We start from the raw sequence: 24,990 nt of genomic DNA, 5'->3' as shown, positions 1-24,990 counted from the left end.
CCTTGTTTGCTAAATTCTCTGTATTGTACATTGCTCTCCTTTTTTGTGTCTTCATTAGCACAGTATAGATAATCCCAGTTCTAGCTCCATGATGACGGCCATTTTAAAAACCGAAAAAGTATAATCTTCTTATTTGTTGACGTGTTGAACCATGTCGCACGCCGTAGTTTAAAAACTGTATCAAGGGATGATAGAGGCTTTTCCCAATGACACAAAACATGTAAAACAAAAATGTGAGGAAGATCTGGTAGAAGCTATTGATGATGTCATCATCATCAATAGCTTCTACCAGATCTTCCTCACATTTTTGGATGGATACAGATATGTTTCAATGCCCAGTTGTCACGTCCTGACCAGCAAAGGGTGTTGTTGTGTAGTTTTGGTCAGGACGTGGCAGAGTATGTCTGTGTATGTGTGTTCTGGGTGTTGTATTTCTATGTGGGTCTGTGTGGCTCCCGATCAGGGACAGCTGGTGATCGTTGTTCCTGATTGGGAGTCATATAATTAGGAGTATGTTTGTCACTTGGGGTTTGTGGGTGGTTGAGTTAACACTGCTGTTTGTAAGTAGCCTGTCGTGAGTGTTTATTGTTTTTCTGTGTATACTATACATACATACATACATACATACATACATACATACATACATACATACATACATACATACATACATACATACATACATACATACATACATACATACATACATACATACATACATACATACATACATACATACATACATACATACATATATATATTAAAGATGAGTATCTGCATGCAGTTTGGTCTCTTCAACATTTATGACACCAGTCATGTTCAAATCTTCTCAGATATAAATTACTGCAGTTTAAGGCCATACATAGAACATAGTGACACTGAAATACATGCACTCAGAAATGTCATTCCTCTGCTGGAGTTGTAAAACACAGAAGGGGACATATTTGCATATGTTATGGTCTTGTGAAGGCTTGTTGAATTCTAGCAAAGAGTATGTACTTTTATCTCAGCATGTCTAAAGGTTCTCCCTTCTCCCTGTTTTTGTTTGCTTGGAATTGTTGATACTGGAGACTGCTATCTGAAGAAACTGTGCAACCAAGCATTTATAGTGGCTAAGAAATGCATTGGCATTAATTGGAAGGTTGGTTACCCTCCCACAATGTGAAGTTATGTATCACTAGATTTGATTTATTACCAGATTAAGGGTATACTGGGAAACTTTCATAAGATCTGGATGCCTTACATGGAATGCAGTACAACTAAAGGAGTTTGTATTGAAAGCATGCCCACGTCAGAGGAGATACAGTGCCTTGCAAAAGTATTCACCCCCATTGGCATTTTTTGTATTTTGTTGCATTACAACCTGTAATTAAAAAAGATTTTTATTTGGATTTCATGTAATGGACATACACAAAATAGTCCAAATTGAAGTGAAATTTTAAAAAATAACTTGTTTCAAAACATTCTAAAAAATCAACACGGAAAAGTGGTGCGTGCATATGTATTCACCCCCTTTGCTAGGAAGCCACTAAATAAGATCTGGTGCAACCAATTACCTTCAGAAGTCACATAATTAGGTAAATAAAGTCCACCTGTGTGCAATCTAAGTGTCACATGATCTGTCACATGATCTCATTATATATGTACCTGTTCTGAAAGGCCCCAGAGTCTGCAACATCCCTAAGCAAGCAAGTGGCACCATGAAGACCAAGGAGCTCTCCAAACAGGTCAGGGACAAAGTTGTGGAGAAGTACAGATCAGGGTTGGGTTATGAAAGAATATTCAAAACTTTGAACATCCCACGGAGCACCGTTAAATCCATTATAAAAAAATGGAAAGAATATGGCACCACAACCAACGTGCCAAGAGAGGGCCCCCCACCAAATCTCACAGACCAGGCAAGGAGGGCATTAATCAGAGAGGCAACAAAGAGACCAAAGATAACCCTGAAGGAGCTGCAAAGCTCCACAGCGGAGATTGGAGTATCTGTGCATAGGACAACTTTAAGCCGAACACTCCACAGAGCTGGGCTTTACGGAAGTTTGGCCAGAAAAAAAGCCATTGCTTAGAGAAAACAATAAGCAGGGAAACCTGTTTCAGTCTTCAAGAGATTTGAGACTGGGACAGAGGTTCACCTTCCAGCAGGACAATGACCCTAAGCATACTGCTAAAGCAACACTCGAGTGGTTTAAGAGGAAACGTTTATGTGTCTTGGAATGGCCTAGTCAAAGCCCAGGTCTCAATCCAATTGAGAATTCGTGGTATGACTTAAAGATTGCTGTACACCAGCGGAACCCATCCAACTTGAAGGAGCTGGAGCAGTTTTGCCTTGAAGAACAGGTAAAAATCTCAGTGGCTGGATGTGCCAAGCTTATAGAGACATACCCAAAGAGACTTGCAGCTGTAATTGCTGTAAAAGGTGGCTCTATGAAGTATTGACTTTGGGGGGGTGAATAGTTATGCACGCTCAAGTTTTCAGTTTTTAAAAAAATCTTATTTCTTGTTTGTTTCACAAAAAAAATGGCATCTTCAAAGGGGTAGGCATGTTGTGTAAATCAAATGATACAAAAAATATATATAATTCCAGGTTGTAAGGCAACAAAAGAGGAAAAATGCCAAGGGGGTGAATACTTTCGCAAGCCAACGTACCTATTTAGGCAATCCCTAGCTGCTGAGTCCTGGCCTTTGGGGTCTGCTGTCCTGTGGGTTGTCACTCTGGCCTTGGCCTAACACGCGAAACCAATAACGAATGTTTCACTAAGATCCTATAGCTGAGTGTGGTGTGTTGGGTTGGGGTGCTGCAGGGTGGTGGACTCCTAAGGACAGGATGGGGCGACCCAGCTAAATTGTGTGCAAGTAAAAAGAGCTCTACAGTACTATTAGGACTATTAATTATAATTAATTATATGGAGGATTTTCTGTGATTTGCAGTTTTAATGTATATTTAAGTTGGGAACTGGGACGGAAATTGTGTTGGGAGAGAGTTGAGTTATTGACTAGACTGGTGGGGGTCGGGCATGCAGGCGGCTCGGCCTGGCTGGTCAGTCAGGCTGAAATTTGATATAGAGGATGTCTTAATAAAGACAATCAGAAGTCTTTGTATTTTATCAAGAGTTGTTTATTTGTTAGGCTATTGGTTAAAGGTGCAACAGAATATTTTTTATTTTATTTCCTTTGATCTAATTCAGTCTTATTAATCAGTTAAACATATGTAATAATGATTTCATACTTAGCTTGATGACTGTAGGCATTTTTGCATATTTTTTGTTCTAAATTAAGACCGCATATTGGATTGTGTAAAAAGGCAGAAAATTAGCTTTAGATGCCCAATAAATGGGGGGACCCCCCAATTCTAAAACCAAAGTGGTTCCCCTGCATACAATAGCAAGTCGACGGCGCTCGGCGCCAGACAGTTTTGCCCGCAACTATATTTGTGACGAGATTACAGCCGGTGTTCATCTCTCAAAAGAGCACAAAACCATGAGATTTTGCAGCAAGCCCGCCATAGTAAGTTGCCTATAGGTCCATTGTTATATAAGCGACCGTACTATAGGCCTATATTTCCGCCGAGTAGAGACTGTCTACATGGAAAATGTTGTAACAGCCCTAATCTTTGCTGTAGCCTTATTGGCCTAGTTTAATTATTGCTCCGGTCTTTTGAATTGCAGTACACAATCTGAACTCGTGATGACGCTACTGCTGTCTCTGCTCAAATGTTAGACCCATAGCGGCCAGCGACTCACTTTGCTCACTTCTCAGTGAGCAAAGTGAGTATGTTCCCTTTCGCTTCTGTTCAAGATTTTTTTTGCTGTCATTCACTTTTGAACAAGACAAGAAATAAAGGCAAAAACAATAATGTTAACACAGCTCATAGTACTTTTCCATTAAAGTGTATTTATTCTAATTGGTTATAATGTTTAAAATATAGACCATTGCTGTAGGTCAAATCGGACCTAATGTTGTTTTTGCATTTGACCATAGATAGCCAAACGGTTTCATTGAATAGGCTACATTTCAACTGATTGAAATGATAAATAGCAATGCTTTGTACATATGCCTGCTAAATGTCAGTCAGACACGGAATAACATGCATATGTTAAAATCGTTTTTTAGTTATAGCATCAAAAAGAAGAAAGGCTCTAGGTTTATAGGCCTAAAATATTATTATTTGTTTATTTTAAATCTATTTTAAATAACTTTTACTCCTTGCGTGCATATTTCACATAAATATGAGTAACATTTTATTTTGGAAATGAATTCACGAATACAGATAGACCTATGTAAATGCCATAATAGAATGGAGAGAAAAACATTGTAGACTAGGCATATACTGTCAATTTATTTGTGTGAATTGAAAAAGAGGAAACCTTCGTGATCATTTAAAATGGTGTGCTACGGCTAAACAAAATATGTTTTGTATTAAAAATTCGCGCATAACATAGATTTTGGTGCAAATCTCTATTCGACATCAATGCATGATTTATGCAACAGTTAGAGCTGCACGCACGCTAGTAAGTATTCCGGCCCTGCATTGATAGGCCTAATATCCCTTAAATTAACCTCTCTTATAAAATAATATGTTAGACATAATATGTTAGACATATTATTTTATGGCAACAGTTTCTGTCTTGTTTGTGGGTAATTTGTGGCCGTATTAAACCCATCAGTTAGGCATACAATAAGATGTATTTAATATAGGACATAGCCTATAACCTTCTCTTCATAGTTCATGCTTTGAGACGTTAGATGTGATAGGCCTATGACATGGAGTAATAATGAAAATAATTTACATCCGATAATATGCTATTGTGTCCTGTGTTACGTTTAATTTTGTTATTAAATGTATGTGAACATTAAACTAACAACTCTAGTCCATTGATTGATTTAAATCAAAACTAAACATTACCCTATTTACAATAGGCATACTAATATAATATGCTTAATTAATACAGTATAATATGCTACGGTGTTTTTGAATTTTGAATTTCAATATTTTCATTACCCATGCTCCTCGGGTTAAACATGCCAGGTGTTAACGACACACATTCACAGTTATCTTGGCAAAATAATAGATTAAATGATGAAACATGTTTTGTATAAATAGTCATAGTCATTTATTTATAATAACATCGAAAGCCTTTCACTCATTTTAAGATGTATAAATATAAAGTTAAACATTTCTCAGAACAAACAAACCAAGCCCTCAGGCTACATTAAATACATAAAACACTTTTTGTTATTTTTTTCTTCTTTTTTTTAACAAATCACCTCTTATTTACACATATACAAAAATGGTCCTCTATTGTCATAAACAATAAAAATGGCAAGGAAAGAACAAAAGATGACGATGACAACACACACACAAGTTTAAGAAAGTAGTCAAATATTTCATATACGATTACACTCAGGCCTACATAAATACGTCGTAAATTATATCTCATAAAACGTGATCAATGGGAAGCAAATGACTGATCTTCAAGGAATTGAAACCTTTCTATTAGAAGGAATGACAGCTTTGCCATCCTATTCTTCTACTACAGCAACATTCTGCAACTCTGTCCGTTTGTTGTTTTCTTCATTTATAGGAATCGATTCGTTTTCATGAATGTAGCCATACTATCACTGTGTTCATAGCACTTGGTAGATGGGGTCATGGGACGGCTGTGGGCAGTTGGTCGGTGACGGCACGGGTGCCCCCGTTTCGCTCAGGATAGATCCCTCTTGTGGAGAGTAGGGGCTACCCTCGGAACCCTCCTGGCCTGATAACACAGTGGACGCGGACGTGTCTGTAGAGATTCTCTCCACGATGTTGGAAAGACAATCCAGGCTGGAGATGACTGCTGCGTTCTTGTTGCTTCTGGCATCAGCTGTAACAGAGGTGAAGGAAACATCAGTCAGAGACAATATAAACTAATAACATTATCTACATTTGTGTCAAAAAATGTCTGTCTTGGGTCTTGTGCATTAGGCTACTGAAGGAGAGCTGCTGAATAAAACGTAACCGTATAATAAAGGTCTAGGCCTAACAAGTCACAATAATATAACACTTGAAAATAATAACTTACCATTTGGAGTTTCGGCGAAATAAGAGCTGTCATAGTTGCTTCGTGTTGCGGACGTGCACGTTGGGGTATTATAGTCCATCTGGATAAAACATTAATAAATGCAATCTAAGAATTCGATCAATAAAATAACACATTGTGTGTTTTGACAGCTTTTGGAATGATATTGAATGACATTAATATCTCAAACTATATACCTATATCCCACCTTTTTGTGTACTTAGTGTGTACATTTTTTTTGTTGTTGTACTATTTACCCCTTTTTCTCCACAATTTCGTGATATCCGATTGGTAGTTCCAAAATAATATAAGAAAATAAAATCGAATAGGCCTACTAAATGTATTTATATAAACTTGCAAATAGGTTTAATTGAATAAAAACGACCGAATTCCAGTGGGGTCATGCCCATACACTGATGTCAAGACTCACCATTCCATCAGAGCAGTTGGACTGTGGACTGGATGCGTCAGAGTCCCCGCTATAGTGTTCCAACACAGGGTAGTAGTTCTCGCCGCCCTGGCCCCTGAGCAGAGATTGCAGAGACTCGATGTAGCTGATGGCATTTCTCAAGATCTCCACCTTGGGAAGCCTCTGATTGGGGTTGTTCGACGTGCATCTCTTCAGGTTCTCGAAGGCGTCGTTGACCTTGCCCAGCCTCCTCCTCTCCCGCATGGTAGCAGCCTTCCTCCGGTCAGAGTTTGTGGTTTTCCTCTTGCAAGCTTTACATGCCCAGAGGAGGCACCTGCCGGCTTGATGGTGCCCGCTCGGTGCCCTGATGTGTTCGTCTTCGTTGTAATGGTGGTCGTCTGGCTTGAGGAGTCCCACGTGGACTAACCGGGGGTCCAGGTCCTCGAAGAAATGCATGTCGCTGGTGTTGAAGCACGGGTCGTCATAAAAGTCATCAGCAGAGGTGACAGGGAACGAAATATCCGACAACTCCATCTCACTGTCAAATTCTAAGACCAGCCCTGTAACGAGTGTAATCCTGGCTCTGTATTTGTCACAAACGTTAGAGGTTACCAGAAACTTTGGGCAAAAAGTTGAACTGTAAAGGTATCCTTAAAGCAACCAAAAACCTTGCAATTAGTATTAGTTTTTAGTGTAGGAATTTGGTTGTCTTTCCCAACCTGTATCCTAGTGCACCCCTTGGGTACCTGTTGCTGATGCTGTGGCTCAAACAAGCTTTTATCCCTGGCGTGAGAGTTAGGGGCGTGCTCTGCATTTCTGACAGCTCCCTGGATTGGCCAATGGTCGCGCGGAGTGTGTGCGCAGGGAGGGGTTTATAACTTCATGCTACTTAGTGTACAATTTCTCGTAACTGTCTCTATAATAACATGGAATAGGATTACTTTATTTTTCCAGAAGGAACTTCAGTAACAGCATAATATTCTAGTAATAGGACTACATCAAAGTATAATAATAATACTGCTATGCACCAACATATTAAAATTGAATCTGTAAATTACATTTATGAAAGTGAATTGATTGTAATTCATTGTTCATTAATATTAGAGCTTCTTAAAATATCCGTATGACTGTATTCCAAGGAATAATACGTCTCGAACTCTCTTTTAAAGTCATATAGCCCATAAACTGTCTTAATCTTTAATTATGTTATTCACAAGTTTATCTAGTGTCCCTATACAATTTGTTTCGAAGATGGAAGTTGGCCTAATGATATCACTAATTGTCGTCTCGCACACAGTATTATTATAATTTATAGCCCTCGAATATATTCATTATCCAATGTGCAGGCTGCTTTATAATTAATCAGACAGACCTGTTTGTTTTAAATAAAATATACTTTTCTAAATACGAAATGGTCTCATGGCTGTAACTTCTGTTATGATCTGAAGGGATTTTTTTATTTTTATAGACAGGCCTACTGGAGAATAATAGGCCACGATAAGCCTTCTACTTGAAAACCTCAATGTATTGGTATTTATTAGGATCCCCATTAGCATCTGCAAAAGCCTCATCTACTCTTCCTGGGTTCCACATGAAACATGACATAATACATAGGACATAACATGATCAGTGAAGGAGTGAAATACATACATTTAAAACGTCACACAAAGCCGACAGTACATATCAGTGCATACACACTATCTAGGTCTGGGTTAGGATCGCTAGATGGCGATAGTGAGTTGATTAAGCCAGTGTTGACATCCCTTGCAAAACTCCTGCAAAAATCCAGAATCCTTTGACAGTCAGGAAATTGAAGTCACTACGAACACTTATATTACATTAAACACTATATGAGCCATATAGAACAAAGAGAGCTTAGAATTTTTTTTCAAAACTTTATTTCAAAAGGAAGACATTGTTGTAACATTGTACTGTATGTGATGAAGAGGGATAGTGAATATTTCAACAGTATATTTAAAAGCAACGTTTTGTGGACACAAAGTGTATGGATGAGACCATTCCCAAACAATATCCCTTAATCATCAACCCAGAATTTCTAACGAATCAGTGATCTCTTTGTAACATAGTGAATACAGAAATACTTCACATTATAAGCCACTTAACATAGTATATTGTGAGGATTGTCAATGCAGGTGTCATCCTGAAAAAATACCAGATATTACAGTATTTGAAGTGCTTTGCCTTCAACTTTGATTGTCGCATTGGTACCTCTCAATTCATCCAACAGTGCCTTTAAGACATCAAGGCTCAACTTTGCTTATGGAATACATACATGATACACTGAGGCTGTGCCCTTTTAAAAGCCCAGATCAAGTACATAATACATGTATTCTTCCTTTTTGGTAGTCTCTAGAACTTAAAATACTGGATTCAAGACCTTCCACCCTCTGTAACATAACGCAACACCCCCATCAATATGTTGAACCAAACATTTACAAAATAGGGCAGATATTCAAGCTTAGGAATTTGGAAGAAGTGCTATAGCTTGGTTCAGTTTACATTCAAGAATGTAGCAAGTTGTAACTAAGCCATCCCCCCTTGTTTGCTCGGTTCAGAAATCATTTCCATAGAGGACTTTGGAGTGTCTTCTACAATACATTGGTCTTACTGACTAGCAATAACACAATATAGGTGCCCAGACAAAAAAAAAACACAGACATGACAGGAAAGGCTTGTTTTGTGAGTCTAAGTCACCAAGTAGGCTTCTTTAATGAAACACACACTAGTGAGTGGTTCATCCACTGGAGACGTTGGTCAACTCCTCCTGCAGCTGGTTGATTAGGTACTCCCCAAAGCCCCCCGAGCGGTCAATGGTGCAGCCCACTCTACGGGCGTTGGTCAGGAGGTCTCCCAGCAGTTTGACGCGGGGCACCAGTGGCCCCAGGAAGCGGCTCTTGACCACGCTGGCGGAGTGCGGGTCGCTGTGCTCATTGGACAGCTGGCTGAGCTCCACCATCACAGACATCTCCTCCTTCCACTGGCCCAGCATTAGCTCGAGGGCTGGGATCACCGCACACACCTCCTCACAGCCTGGCCTCTGGGGGAAAATGACAGCACACACACATACAGAGACGGCCATTAGAATGGGCTAAATCAGGGTTTCCCAAAGCCGGTCCTGGTGCCCCACCGGGTGCACATTCTGTTTTTTGCCCTAGCACTACACAGCTGATTCAAATAATCAAAGCTTGATGATGAGTTGGTTATTTGAATCAGCTGTGTAGTGCTAGGGCAAAAACTAAAACGTGCACCCAGGGGGGGCCCCAGGACCGACTTTGGGAAACCTTGTGCTAATAACCAAAATGTAGATGTTAGAACAGAACAGCTCACTTAATTGTCCCCCTTACTGAAGGATAACTATATATTTTTACTTTAATTCATTATTACACTACTTTAGTTTCTTAAAATCTGAAAACACTTGTATTTATCTCTCCTACTTTAACTATGATGTTTATGAAAATGAATCCATCCAAACTGTTTTATAAACAAAACAACAAAAAGCCTTTCAGACAACTTCTTTCCAAACTTCAACCAAAGTTGAAGAATTGGTTGCAGAATTGAATACAAATTGTAATAATATCAGAACTGATGAATAGACTTATTCAGGACACATCATTTGCCCTCACAGATCAATGGCTAACAAGGTGTCCCAAATTGCTGATGATGGACCCCTTAGCGGTCCCACTTGGGATCGATTTGACATGACTCGTAAAACTGGAGGAGGCAGAAAGAGGACACGGCACTAAAGTGTCAACGCCACCCCGTACATCTGGAAACACAATTAATGCCTCGTCCTTCCGCCTGCACATTAATCTCCCCAATTTTCCGGAACTCAGGGGAAATGTACACCCTGACAGGCAATAGGCCTGAGCCCCAGGAAAAGCTCCAGGGTTAGGGTTTAACCCCCCATCCCCCTTGGCCTCAGACGTCCCTATTCTGTCCACTCACAACCCCTTATCCCTAGCACCAAGCATAGACAGTAACCAGATTTCCACACAACCATTTAATGCAAAATAATTGCCTTACGCATAAAAAACAGTCACGACAGGGCTTATGGAAACAGCAAATGTTGGTACAATTTCATAAATGTCCACAGACAATTTGTTCGTTCGACATGGTGGGACCTTTTTGTGTCTGTAAAATTAATTATGCAAGAAATGGCGGTGGAAATGCCTTTATGCGCAAATATCGATATAATAAAGTAAACTTGGAGTCACATGATGATATGGGCCTACCACCACGACGTGGAAAAGCATGAGACGTTTATAGGAGGTTAAATAAATTATGATGAACTTCACATGGTGGGTAAATGCACTGTGATCATGCAAATTTCCAATAGTCCAAATATTGAGGGTAAGCTATTAGTGGAATGCTGGTGACCGGTGCTTGGCTGCCAATGATCAAATAAAATGATCTTGCCCTTATTCATATCTCATCATATAACTAACCCCCTGTCCACTATCAGTGAGGGATATCTTGTCTTGACAGCATGTGTCAAAACAAGATTGTGCAAGTTTGCTATTTATCACAACAGTTTGTTGTGAAAACCATCGGTAAAGTTGAAATTGAGATGACCATCGAACTTATGTTTTTTATTCCGTACATGGGAACTTAACCGCAAAAGTAATTTATGTGCACTACTTCATCACGCACAGCCTTTTATCTGCAACAAGTCAGTTTGATGGAAACTCACATCTGGTGGGAAAATGCGCTTATTGTTTTTATGCAGATTTTAGAATATCCGCATGAAAATCTGTGGCCAATTGAATGGAAACCGAGCTAGTGTGCCAATTTATTTAGCCAGAAGGAAGACAGCATGCATGCATGACCCATGCCCTACTTCACTGCCTAAAGTTAGGAGGAACCCATCCCCTCTCCCCCGGTAGTGGGCACACAGAATTAGAATGAGTAGAACAGGCATCGTTTACAGTACCATTTTCCTTACTGTAAAAATTATTACAGCATTCTTGCTGTAAATTTACAGCAAGGATGCTGTAATACAGTATGTCACATATTACAGCATCCATGCAGTACATTTACAGCAGGGATGATGTAATATGTTTTACAGTAAGGAAAATCATACTGTAAACTATATTACAGCATCACTGCTGTAAAGCAAAATTACAGTATTAAACTGGCAACTGTGGTGCCAGTATAATGCTGTAAATTTACAGGGAAATACCTACAGTAATATACAATTATTTTACAGTACTAAGCAGCATTGCAGGTTGTCTTTAGAAGACAGCTCCCTGAAATGTAATATTGTAAGAAAAACAATGTGTACAAATATATATATTTATTCAAATTCAAAACATGAATTTCACATTAATTGCACTTTAACCACAAAGAACAACATTTGAAAAGAGCAACATTACAACTCCAGATAGTAGGGGAGAGAAAGACAGAGAGATACAGTGATAAGAACATTGACAAATACTGGCCAATAATGTACTTCACCATACACAAACCAAGACATCAGAATAGGTCATTCTTGAAAATACAGGATTATGTAAGAAACATTTTTTTTCTAAAAAAACTTTTAAAAAATAGGAAAACAGTTGAACATGGAGAAATTTTTACAAAAAACTATAACAAGAATGGCTTGCCTGCCTGTCTTTGAGAGAGAAATGAGAGAGAGAGCGAGAGAGAAAGGGGCTGAGAGAGGATGATAGAGAGGAGGGAGCAGAGCTAGACTGGAGCCAGAGAAGCATGCTACCGCAAGCCAACACAGGCTCCGGGATGGCGCAAGCAGATCATTTGCTGACCCAACCCGGATGGCAGGATTTCTGAGAGAATGAGAGATGCAAACAAGTCTCAAATAAATCTCGTTGGCGTGCAGATTATCACCCCAATCTTTGAAACTCTGATCCTCCTGAACTCTTATACATCAACTAGGACAAACATGGAAATAGAAAGAGAGAGATTGCTATTACTATCACTACTACTATTACTATCACTATCACCACTATTACTATCACTACTACTATTACTATCACTACTACTATCACCACTACTACTATTACTATCACCACTACTACTATTACTATCACCACTACTATCTCTACTACTATTACTATTACTATCACTATCACCACTACTACTATCACTACTACTATTACTATCACTACTACTACTATTACTATCACCACTACTACTATTACTATCATCACGACTACTATTACTATCATCACTACTACTACTACTACTACTACTACTACTACTACTATCACTACTACTATTACCACTACTATCACCACTACTACTACTATCACTACTACTACTACTATTACTATCACTACTACTACTACTACTACTACTATTACTATCACTAGTATTACTATCACTACTATCACTACTACTACTACTATCACTAGCTGGGTAAAAAAGCAGATGACAACTGAAAAATAAAGTTTGTGTTCATCAGGTGTATGTGTTTGTGTACTTACATGTTGGAGTTTTTCCACTCAAACTTCTTCAGGTCTGCGAGAAAGTGTGTAACATGTGGGTCAATTGGCAATGGCTTCCTCTGAACGACCTTTCCGGTCTTGCAGCTCACTCTTTCTTTCGCGGTGCATTTGGTTCCTTCAGGGTTTATTCGAACCAGGAACCTGCACAACCCAACATAAACTATATTAAATCAGTTGAGGCATTGAAAAAATAACAATAAGAAATATCATTGCAATGTAACTAACAAATGCTAAATGTAAGTGTTGGATCAATGAATGTTCAATGCTCACCTCTGTATTAGCTCCAAGGTTGCAGAGGCCGACCCCTGGTATTCTATGTTAAAAACATAGAACATGCTGAAGAGCACAGAGAGGGCAGCAGCAAAGTTGGACTCACTGTCCAAAACACAGACCACTCTCCTCTCGATCGACACCATCCATTTTGAGGAACCCAATAGAGTATTTCCTGAAATACACAAAAGTAAGGGTGTTAGTGTATACTTACTAGACATCTCCAGATAGCTACCAGAATACTATATACACACATATATATATATATATATATATATATATATATATATATATATATATATATTTATTTATATTCCACCTTAAATCAAATAAATGTATTACCAAGCATGATCAGCCTTCATGTGTCTGGCAAAGAAATATGCGCCTTGACATCAACCCAAGTTGCAGTGACCTAAAAATCACAAAACATACATATAAAAATATTAAAATCATGTATAATAGTACAGTATAAACACCATTAACCAGATACACTTTCTAGGTCTAAAAACACTACTCCTTACATCTGCCAAGAGGAACAGAGATTCGTCCTTCTCTTTGAAGTGTGTCATCAACAAAAGAATGGCAGCGGTGGCTGTTAGATGTAACCGTCAATTTCATTCAGCAGGCACAGGTTCTGTCTCCTCAACTTGGTCGCTTGGCTTTTAAAAAAGTTGACAATTCTCTTACCCTTGTTCAGGAGAGCTTGAGTCAGGCAACTGTCAATCACGATGCCATTGAGGGTATTGAAGTGGTCACAGAGCCATAACTTGGTGAAAAAGGAAAGGCCACTGATGCTTGGAGGAGGACAAGTGTCCTATCCATTGTTACAGATCCTATCCATTCTTCATTTTCTTCTTCTTCTTCAAAAAAAGAAAAAGCTCTGTTAGGCTATGCTCTGCACTCCATACCAGCACAAGAGGACAAACAAACAATTTACAGAAACATTTGTATATTTTTGTACTTTATATGTATTTTTGTCATTTCCATCCCTTTTATTGCATATGCTTCGCATCATCTTAGCATAAACCATTTATTTTGAGGGCAAACATATTAACTATTTACAGAACCTTTTTAACCTTGTGTGCGTTTACACTCTTAGAAAAAGGGGTTCCGAAAGGGTTCTTTGGCTGTCCCCATAGGAGAACCCTTTGAAGATCCCTTTTTGATTCCAGGTACATGTATAACCTTTTTTTGGTTCCAGGTAGAACCCCTTTGGGTACCATGTAGAACCATCTGTGGAATGGGTGTTCTACATGGAACCCAGAAGAGTTCTACCTGGAACCAAACGGGTTATACATGAACCTGGAATCAAAAAGGGATCTTCAAAGGGTTCTCTTATGGGGACAGCCAAATAACCATTTTAGGTTCTAGATAGCACCTTTTTTCATAACAATTACATAAATATGTTACATTTATCAAATCAAGAGCTCACCTCTTTGGTTGAAGAACTGAAGCAATTCCCGGCACTATATTGGCGTCAAATCAAGATCATTAATATTCTCCATTAATATGCTCCAACAAAGAGCTCACCATCTCGGTCTCCAACTCGGTCAATTGGTGTTTAATTGCATCTTGAAGACCCTCCATGCCTACACTGGTTTAAGGAGAACACACTAAATGATGCAGGGAAACAACTGCGAAACCTGACACTTTATAAACTGGTAGTGGGTAATAATTACTCAGACGATCTTCACACACATATACAGTTGAAGTCGGAAGTTTACATACACCTTAACCAGATACATTTAAACTCATTTTTTCACAATTCCTTACATTTAATCCAAGTTAAAATTCCCTGTCTTAGGTCAGTTAGGATCAACACTTTATTTTAAGAATGTGAAATGTCAGAATAATAGCTGAGAGAATAAATTATTTCAGCTTTAATTTCTTTCATCACATTCCCAGTGGGTCAGAAGTTTACATACACTCAATTAGTATTTGGTAGTATTGCCTTTAAATTGTTTAACTTGGGTCAAACGTTTTGTGCAGCCTTCCACAAGCTTCCCACAATAAGTTGGGTGAATTTTGGCCCATTCCTCCAGACAGAGCTGGTGTAACTGAGTCAGGTTTGTAGGCCTTCTTGCTTGCGCACACTTTTTCAGTTCTGCCCACAAATTTTCTATAGGATTGAGGTCAGGGCCTTGTGATTGCCACTCCAATACCTTGACTTTGTTGTCCTTAAGCCATTTTGCCACAACTTTGGAAGTATGCTTGGGGTCACTGTCCATTTGGAAGACCCATTTGCGACCAAGCTTTAACTTCCTGACTGATGTCTTGAGATGTTGCTTTAATATATCCACATCATTTTCCTTCCTCATGATGTTAACTATTTTGTGAAGTGCACCAGTCCTTCCTGCAGCAAAATACCCCCACAACATGATGCTGCCACCCCTGTGCTTCATGGTTGGGATGGTGTTCTTTGGCTTGCAAGCCTCCCCCTTTTTCCTCCAAACATAACGATGGTCATTATGGCCAAACAGTTATATTTTTGTTTCATCAGACCAGAGGACATTTCTCCAAAAAGTACAATCTTTGTCCCCATGTGCAGTTGCAAACCATAGTCGGCCTTTTTTATGGTGGTTTTGGAGCAGTGACTTCTTCCTTGCTGAGCAGCCTTTCAGGTTATGTCGATATAGGACTCGTTTTATTGTGGATATAGATACTTTTGTACCCGTTTCCTCCAGCATCTTCACAAGGTCCTTTGCTGTTGTTCTGGGATTGATTTGCACTTTTCGCACCAAAGTATGTTCATCTCTAGGAGACAGAATGCGTCTCCTTCTTGAGCAGTATGACGGCTACGTCATCCCATGGTGTTTATACTTGCGTACTATTGTTTGTACAGATGAACATGGTACCTTCAGGCATTTGGAAATTGCTCCCAAGGATGAACCAGACTTGTGGAGGTCTACAATCTTTTTTCTGAGGTCTTGGCTGATTTCTTTTGATTTTCCCATGATGTCAAGCAAAGAGGCAAACTGTCAACTTAGTGTATGTAAACTTCTGACCCACTGGAATTGTAATACAGTGAATTATAAGTGAAAAAATCTGTCTGTAAACAATTGTTGGAAAAATTACTTGTGTCATGCACATAGTAGATGCCCTAACCGACTTGCCAAAACTATAGTTTGTTAACAAGAAATTTGTGGAGTGGTTGAAAAAACAGTTTTAATGACTCCAAACTAAGTGTATGTAAACTTCCGACTTCAACTGTAATTAATCAGAGAATCTGGTATAAAATGAACCCTGAGGTCGACCAGTGACACAGACTGATACACCCCAACAATTAAATGGACCTGTGATTCTGTGACCAGAATCAGTGAGATCTTTCCAAATGTGTATCCGTCATCATATTTTCCCATTACAACAAGGCCTTTAGTGTATGTTTTTACTTTGTATACAATTTTAGACCTCTGCAATGCTTTGCTTTGTGAACCCTTTTGACTGTCCAGGACCCTGAATGGTGTTGTTACATAATCGCTCCTCAAATTAATTCATGACACCAACAATGTTAATGCTATGTGGAAACAATTGGCCACTGCATAAGTAATATTGGAGAAACTTGTGGCTCTCAGACACGTTTCTGGCACACTCCTTGAAGTAGGAGTGCTTGCTCTCAAACCTCAGTGTCCACAAACGAATGAGTCACCCAAATTGCAGGATGAGGTCAGGGTAGCGTAACAAGTAGTGATGCTTCGGTGCAAGGGCACCCCACAAGCAAAACTGTAGTTCACAACATTTCTATGTTTTTTTTTTGTTGCATGCGTTACGAATGCTTTAAAATTTAGGAAACAGAAATTACAGGATTTACACCTGTACATTCCCAATAAAGCTACTTCCAGCTATGAGCCATCCTGCAATATGAAAATTACACTACCCCCAGCCATCAAATGCCATTCACACACCAAGAGCTATCAAGCTATACGTTACTATGTAACTCATGCCAACCACACAATCTAAACAAAATAATTATACACTACAAGGCTAAATAAAATATCAGTCTGTGCCTGATGTTTCAGATATCATTAATTTAATGTTGCCTAATTAATGGTTGGATAAGGATCACTTCTGAAAGATTAGCAAAAGCACAAGGAAAATTCAACTCAAGCAGAAAATGACACTACCATCGCCCTGAATAATTCTAGCAAGCTAACCACACAATCTGAAGGAAATGAAAATAAAAGCTAACTTTAATATCCTGCAGGGTAAAATTTCAGTCTGTGCCTGTTGTTGCTGAATTTATTAATTTAATGGACTAATAAGGATAACAAAAGCATAGGGGGAATATTCGACTACACTTTTGCTAAATCACATGCACCCCGAGACTGAAAAGAGCTAACATTAAGCAGAGATATTTAGAGAAAGGTGTCCAATGGAGTTCGCTATAGCTAACATTAGCAAGCACCATTCCCCTTTCATCTGAGAGCTTCCATTCTTCTCATTCCAACTGCAGAATCACCCAAAAAGTATACATCCCAAGGCAAAATGTCAGTCCGTGCCTGTTGACAAACTAAAGGTGTATTCGACATAGCTAAACTCTCGCTCCCTCCCTAGACGAACTGTATTTTTGCCTGGTGAAGCCTATGAACACTTTCCCACTAATAATACCATAGCGTTAGCACCATGTCATGCACCCACAGGTTAAGTAGCCTATCCAAAGAAACACACATATGGATTTCTGCACGTTGTTAATACTAAAATGATTTGCTCTATAGCTACAATATCACTGATTATTTTACCAGCAAGAAAGATCAACGCAACAGACCGACATGTCAACTTGGCTATACTGTTAGCTAACACAATCCAAACAAGCTAACGTTAGCTAGATAGTTAGTAGCTTAGTTAAGAAAACCTTCAGGTATATAGAAATATATAGTACAGTCGTGGCCAAAAGTTTTGAGAATGACACAAATATTAATTTCCACAAAGTTTGCTGCTTCAGTGTCTTTAGATATTATTGTCAGATGTTACTATGGAATACTGAAGTATAATTACAAGCATTTAATAAGTGTCAAATGCTTTTATTGACAATTACATGAAGTTGATGCAAAGAGTCAATATTTGCAGTGTTGACCCTTCTTTTTCAAGACCTCTGCAATCCGCCCTGGCATGCTGTCAATTAACTTCTGGGCCACATCCTGACTGATGGCAGCCCATTCTTGCATAATCAATGCTTGGAGTTTGTCAGAATCTGTGGGTTTTTGTTTGTCCACCCGCCTCTTGAGGATTGACCACAAGTTCTCAATGGGATTAAGGTCTGGGGAGTTTCCTGGCCATGGACCCAAAATATCTATGTTTTGTTCCCCCGAGCCACTTAGTTATCACTTTTTCCTTATGGCAAGGTGCTCCATCATGCTGGAAAAGGCATTGTTCATCACCAAACTGTTCCTGTATGGTTGGGAGAAGTTGCTCTCAGAGGATGTGTTGGTACCATTCTTTATTCATGGCTGTGTTCTTAGGCAAAATTGTGAGTGAGCCCACTCCCTTGGCTGAGAAGCAACCCCACACATGAATGGTCTCAGGATGCTTTACTGTTGGCATGACACAGGACTGATGGTAGTGCTCATCTTGTCTTCTCCGGACAAGATTTTTTCCGGATTCCCCAAACAATTGGAAAGGGGATTCATCAGAGAAAATGACTTTACCCCAGTCCTCAGCAGTCCAATCCCTGTACCTTTTGCAGAATATCAGTCTGTCCCTGATGTTTCTCCTGGAGAGAAGTGGCTTCTTCGCTGCCCTTCTTGACACCAGACCATCCTCCAAATGTGTTCGCCTCACTGTGCGTGCAGATGCACTCACACCTGCCTGAGCAAGCTCTGTACTGGTGGTGCCCCGATCCCACAGCTGAATCAACTTTAGGAGCGCCAGCGGCCCTGGCGCTTGCTGGACTTTCTTGGGCGCCCTGAAGCCTTCTTCACAACAATTGAACCGCTCTCCTTGAAGTTCTTGATGATCCGATAAATGGTTGATTTAGGTGCAATCATACTGGCAGCAATATCCTTGCCTGTGAAGCCCTTTTTGGGCAAAGCAATGATGACGGCACGTGTTTCCTTGCAGGTAACCATGGTTGACAGAGGAAGAACAATGATTCCAAGCACCACCCTCCTTTTGAAGCTTCCAGTCTGTTATTCGAACTCAGTCAGCATGACAGAGTGATCTCCAGCCTTGTCCTCGTCCACACTCACACCCGTGTTAACGAGAGAATCACTGACATGATGTCAGCTGGTCCTTTTGTGGCAGGGCTGAAATGCGGTGGAAATGTTTTTGGGGGATTCAGTTCATTTGCATTGCAAAGAGGGACTTTGCAATTAATTCCAATTCATCTGATCACTCTTCATAACATTCTGGAGTATATGCAAATTGCCATCATACAAACTGAGGCAGCAGACTTTGTGAAAATTAATATTTGTGTAATTCTCAAAACTTTTGGCCACAACTGTATATGGAATTAGTACATACGTAGCAGCTGCTCAAAAATATTTAGGCGACTTTTCCACGAAAATACAAAATAAAATAGCTTGAGTAGAACAGAAAGCTAATTTTCTCATGAGTCTTCCCTCACAGACCGTTTGGCGCAGAGCATCGCATTAGTGGAAATCAAGTCTGTTCTCAGGGCAGGCCTGATTGTAGAAAGGTTTGAGTCGCGTCCAGGACATTGATAGCATTTTAGCTTTCCTAACCTTTACCTAATTATCATAACATGCTGCATTAATTCTCGTAACCTGCTAAGAAAAGTAACTTATGCTAGTCAAAACCGGCAGACCTGCCCTGAGAACAGTCTTGGTTTCAAATATGAGATTACAGCTCTCTTTCTCTCTCTCTCACACACCGCAGACAGTTTGGCACCGCCAACTACAGCAGTGTTCAGGTACTACTGTAAAGAAATACAGTAAGTTAGAGTAATTTTTACAGGAGGCTTACACTTACAGTTAATAACAGTATTTTTCAGCATTTTACCCATGATGTAGTACAATCTACAGCATTAATGCTGTAAAACACATTTAAGGTATTTTACTGTGCATTCTACAGTGTTTTACTGTTGAAATGACAGAAAAGTCTTACAGTGTACCTGTATGTCTTTATTACAGTACTGTCCCCCTCTGTCTGACAGGTAGTCCAGCATGGCCTCAGCCTGCGCCCGTTCCTGCTCAGAGTGCTCATGGAAGAACGCTGCCACTCTTGGCAAGGAAATGTCATCCTGCTCAAATATCTTGGCCTGGAAGAGTGAATCATATAGAGTAACTCCAGTGAGAATGATCCATTTACAAGTGGGTTATTGACATATATTGCTGTATTGGATGGCATACAGCTTAATTCATATTTTGACTAACTTTCATCAACTCATCAAAGGCCTGTGCAAATATGACTAAGTATGGAAATGGGAATAAATTATAAGATGAAGACTTGTAAGATTCATTGCTTATACACATTAGTTATGCAATGTTGTGGAATGACAGTCACGATTAGCTCTAAATTAAGCAAAAAGGCACGCATTCAGGGCTCGAACCACTCAGTTTATAATTAAGCAATAAGGCCCGAGGAGATGTGGTATATGGCAAATATACCACGGCTAAGGGCTGTTCTCAGGCGACTCAACACGAAGTGGTATATTGGCCATATATCACAAACCCCCGAGGTGCCTTACTGCTATTATAAACTGGTTACCAACGTAATTAGAGCAGTAAAAATACATGTTTTGTCATACCCGTGGTATGGTGTCAGCCAATCAGCATTCAGGGATCGAACCACCTAATATAGTTCATAATGTAGACCACACTTCCTCGTGCCTTATTGATAAATATATGACAGAGGGTTGAAAACCTTCTTTCAGTGATTCAGGCCATAAATTATTTTATAAAAAAATGCATGCAATTTCAAATAGCCTTTATTTATAAACATCCAATTTTCCCATAGAACATTTTGTAAACAAGTAACTTGCACTTATTGCTGGATGGTTAGGTCGCCCTTACCAGTGAATCAAGTCTGTAAGCAAACTCCATAAGCATTGTAGATACTCCGCACAAACTCTCCTCAACGACCGCCGGGAGGTTCTGTTTCACCCTGCTCCCGACAAATGGTCGGTGAATTTTACAGATAGGCAGGTTGGTCTTTAATCTCTTGACACTTGGTTCAGCCATGTTTAAAAATTCCCGACGGTGGTTAGATTGTAACAACAACCGTTATTACACAACTGATGAAGTCTAAAGTGGGCCAGCTCACAACTGATCTCGATTGAACGACACTATCTCCTTCCCATAAACTTGTGATAATATTTATCCTTTAATACTAAATGATTAGCCTAATATAAACAACTACATACACTATAAGTTTTGTTTGCAGTCTTTGGTTGCGAGAGTGTAGGATAATTTAGAAATGGAGAAATCGTTTCCAGTTCAGATTCTCAAGTTCATCCGGTGCGTGTGCTCGACACTGCCCTAAATGAGAGTGAAGCGCGACGTCAATTACAAATAGTAAAATTAAACAACGATTAGTGAAAATTGTGTAATTAAAAAGTGAGCATGAACAGTGGCTAAAGCATGCGAATTATGCTGGGATGGGATGTTGCGCGTCAGAAAATAAGTTCGGTTAGTGAAAATAAAATAGAATAGAATCACTTTATTTTTGAAAGCGGGGTATTTGCTTGAATAAGCACAGTTCTTGTATATTTTATTTTAAGTGCTGAATGTAACGTCTGCTTCCAACTCCCACTCTCAAACACGTAGATCCCCTGAACGCAGCCCACTTTCCAGCTCAAACTCTCAAACACATAGATCCCCTGAACGCAGCTCACTCTCCAGATCCCAATCACCTGAATTCTGATCACCTGTTCACACACCTGTATGTCATTATCACACACTATTTAGTTCAGGTTTTGCACCCCATCATTGTGATGTATTGTTTGTTTTGTGACACACTGTGATTAGGAGCTCTGGATTTCCCCATAATTTGCACCTCCCGTGCCTATTCCCTGCCTGTATTTTAGCCTATCGGATTTCCTGTTATCAATTTATTACCTGGTCTCTCGGATGACGTTACTAGCCTTTTCCCTGCGTGTACTGTTGGCTTTTTGGACCCCCTGTGTATGACCTTCTGCCTACCCCTGGACCCAGCTACCTGCCTCCTCCTGTGGCCCTTTACAATAAACACCTGCTGTGCCCTGTGCTTGAAACCAGCTCTCTGTCTCCCATCGTGTTCATTACAAGGTATTGTTCCTGGCTTTTAGAACAATGGCATACGCATCCCATAATCAGCCAGACATGTCAGGAACACTTTTAGACCAACAGTGCAGAATTGGACTTCCCCATAGGTCAGTGGTCCCTACCCCCTGGACCCTGGCCAAATTGTAATTTTATCATCATACTAAACAGGATGCTATCATGTGAACTCAGGAAAAAAAATGTCCCTTTTTCAGGACACTGTCTTTCAAAGATAATCTGTAAAAATCCTAATAACTTCACAGATCTTCATTGTAAAGGGTTTAAACACTGTTTCTATGCTTGTTCAATGAACCATAAACAATTAATGAACATGCACCTGTGGAACGATCGTTAAGACACTAACAGCTTACAGACAGTAGGCAATTAAGGTCACACATGAAAACGTAGGACACTAAAGAGGGCTTTCTACTGACTCTGAAAAACACCAAAAGAAAGATGCCCAGGGTCCTAGCTCATCTGCGTGAACGTGCCTTAGGCATGCTGCAAGGAGTTATGAGGAAGGCAGATGTGGCCAGGGCAATAAATTGCAATGTCGGTACTGTGAGACGCCTAAGACAAAGCTACAGGGAGACAGGACAGACAGCTGATCATCCTCGCAGTGGCAAACCACATGTAACAACACCTGCACAGGATTGGTACATCCGAACATCACACCAGCGGGACAGGTACTGCCCGAGTTACACCAGGAACGCACAATCCTTCCATCAGTGCTCAGACTGTCTGCAATAGGCTGAGAGAGGCTGGACTGAGGGCTTGTAGGCAGGTCCTCACCAGACATCACTGGCAACAATGTCACCTATGGGCACAAACCCACTGTTGCTGGACCATACAGGACTGGCAAAAGTGCTCTTCACTGACGAGTGTGGAGGGTACGTCATGGTCTGGGGCGGTGTGTCACAGCATCATCGGACTGAGCTTCTTTTCATTGCAGGCAATCTCAACGCTGTGCGTTACAGGGAAGACATCCTCCTCACTCATGTGGTACCCTTCCTGCAGGCTCATCCTGACATGACCCTCCAGCATGACAATACCACCAGCCATACTGCTCGTTCTGTGCATGATTTCCTGCAAGACAGGAATGTCAGTGTTCTGCCATGGCCAGCGAAGAGCCCGTATCTCAATCCCATTGAGCACGTCTGGGACCTGTTGGATCGGAAGATGAGGGCTAGGGCCATTCCCCCCAGAAATGTCCGGGAACTTGCAGGTGCCTTGGTGGAAGAGTGGGTAACCTCTCACAGCAAGAACTGGCAAATCTGGTGCAGTCCATGAGGAGGAGATGCACTGCAGTACTTTATGCAGCTGGTGGCCACACCAGATACTGACTGTTACTTTTGATTTTGACCCCCCCCCCCCCTTTGTTCAGGGATACATTATTCAATTTCTGTTAGTCACATGTCTGTGGAACTTGTTCAGTTTATGTCTCAGTTGTTGAATCTTGTTATGTTCATCCAAATATTTACACATGTTAAGTTTGCTGAAAATAAACGTAGTTGACAGTGAAAGGACGTTTCTTTTTTTGCTGAGTTTATGTTCGTCCACAAGTAGTGTCAGTGACGGCATTCATATCTTCCGGTGTTAGAGACTATTTTCTGTCTTGGACCTCCCCTGCCCCGCGCCACTCCTCTCTAACACCCCTCACTCTCCTCTCCTTCCCTCTTCTCTCCCTTTCTCAATTTCAATTTAAGGGTCTTTATTAGCATGGGAAACATATGTTTACATTGCCAAACCAAGTGAAATAGATAATAAGCAAAAGTGAAATAAACTATATTTTTTACAGTAAACATAACACCCACAAAAGTTCCAAAGATTAAAGTCATGTCAAATGTCATATTATGTTCACTAGTTTAAGTACAAAAGGGAAAATAAATAAACATAAATATGGGTTGTATTTACAATGGTGTTTGTTCTTCACTGGTTGCCCTTGTGGCAATAGGTCACAAATCCTGCTGCTGTGATAGCACGCTGGTATTTCACCCAATAGTTATGGGAGTTTATCAAAATTGGGTTTCTTTTCTAATTATTTGTGGTTCTGTGTAATCTTACTGAAATATTTGTCTCTAATATGGTTATACATTTGGCAGGAGGTTAGGAAGTGCAGCTAACTTTCCACCTCATTTTGTGGGCAGTGTGCACATAGCCTGTTTTCTCTTGAGAGGCAGGTCTGCCTACTGCGGCCTTTCTCAATAGCAAGGCTGTGCTCACTGAGACTGTACATAGTCAAAGCTTTCCTTAATTTTGGGTCAGTCACAGTGGTCAGGTATTCTGCCACTGTGTACTCTCTGTTTAGGACTAAATAGCATTATAATTTGCTGTTTTGTTTGTTAATTCTTTCAATGTGTCAAGTAATTAGGGCTCATAATTGCGCAGCTGTCATTGGCACTGCATCTCAGTGCAAGAGGCGTCACTACAGTCCATGGTTTGAATCCAGGCTGTATTACATCTGGCTGTGATTGGGAGTCCAATAGGGTGGCGCACAATTGGTCCAGTGTCACCGGGGTAGGCCGTCATTGATAAATAAGAATTTGTTCTTAACTGACTTGCCTAGTTAAATT

General features: G+C 40.1%; 2 protein-coding genes and 1 long non-coding RNA gene across 5 annotated transcripts; all 3 read right to left on the bottom strand.

The window, feature by feature from the left end:
• Positions 1-5,209: 5,209 nt before the first annotated feature.
• On the bottom strand, positions 5,210-7,074 carry myod2 (myoblast determination protein 2). The gene is given in 3 exon segments (NM_001123554.1): positions 5,210-5,864; positions 6,063-6,141; positions 6,490-7,074. Coding segments are annotated over 3 exon segments (831 nt in total). The 5' UTR covers positions 7,003-7,074; the 3' UTR covers positions 5,210-5,625.
• Positions 7,075-8,343: 1,269 nt separating this feature from the next.
• LOC106584527 (ferritin, heavy subunit) lies at positions 8,344-21,646 on the bottom strand. The gene is made up of 3 exons (XM_014169928.3): positions 21,191-21,646; positions 20,290-20,436; positions 8,344-9,526 (listed from the first exon to the last, which is right to left on the bottom strand). The coding sequence occupies exons 1-3, from the start codon at positions 21,356-21,358 to the stop codon at positions 9,224-9,226; spliced, it is 618 nt and encodes a 205-aa protein (XP_014025403.2). The 5' UTR covers positions 21,359-21,646; the 3' UTR covers positions 8,344-9,223.
• On the bottom strand, positions 11,768-20,283 carry LOC145863010 (uncharacterized). 3 transcript variants are annotated; one of them, XR_014382338.1, is made up of 4 exons: positions 13,566-20,283; positions 13,224-13,398; positions 12,933-13,094; positions 11,768-12,272 (listed from the first exon to the last, which is right to left on the bottom strand). It is a non-coding gene; the product is annotated as an uncharacterized LOC145863010 (long non-coding RNA). The 3 variants fall into 3 exon arrangements; XR_014382339.1 differs by having other exon boundaries at positions 11,768-13,094; positions 13,566-13,635; positions 13,911-20,283; XR_014382337.1 differs by having other exon boundaries at positions 11,768-13,094.
• Positions 21,647-24,990: the final 3,344 nt, after the last annotated feature.

The sequence above is a fragment of the Salmo salar genome, chromosome 23 (assembly GCF_965601325.2).
Source record: "Salmo salar chromosome 23, fSalSal1, whole genome shotgun sequence".
NCBI classification, from domain to species: Eukaryota; Metazoa; Chordata; class Actinopteri; order Salmoniformes; family Salmonidae; genus Salmo; species Salmo salar.
This window is presented reverse-complemented; position numbering and strand designations above follow the sequence as displayed.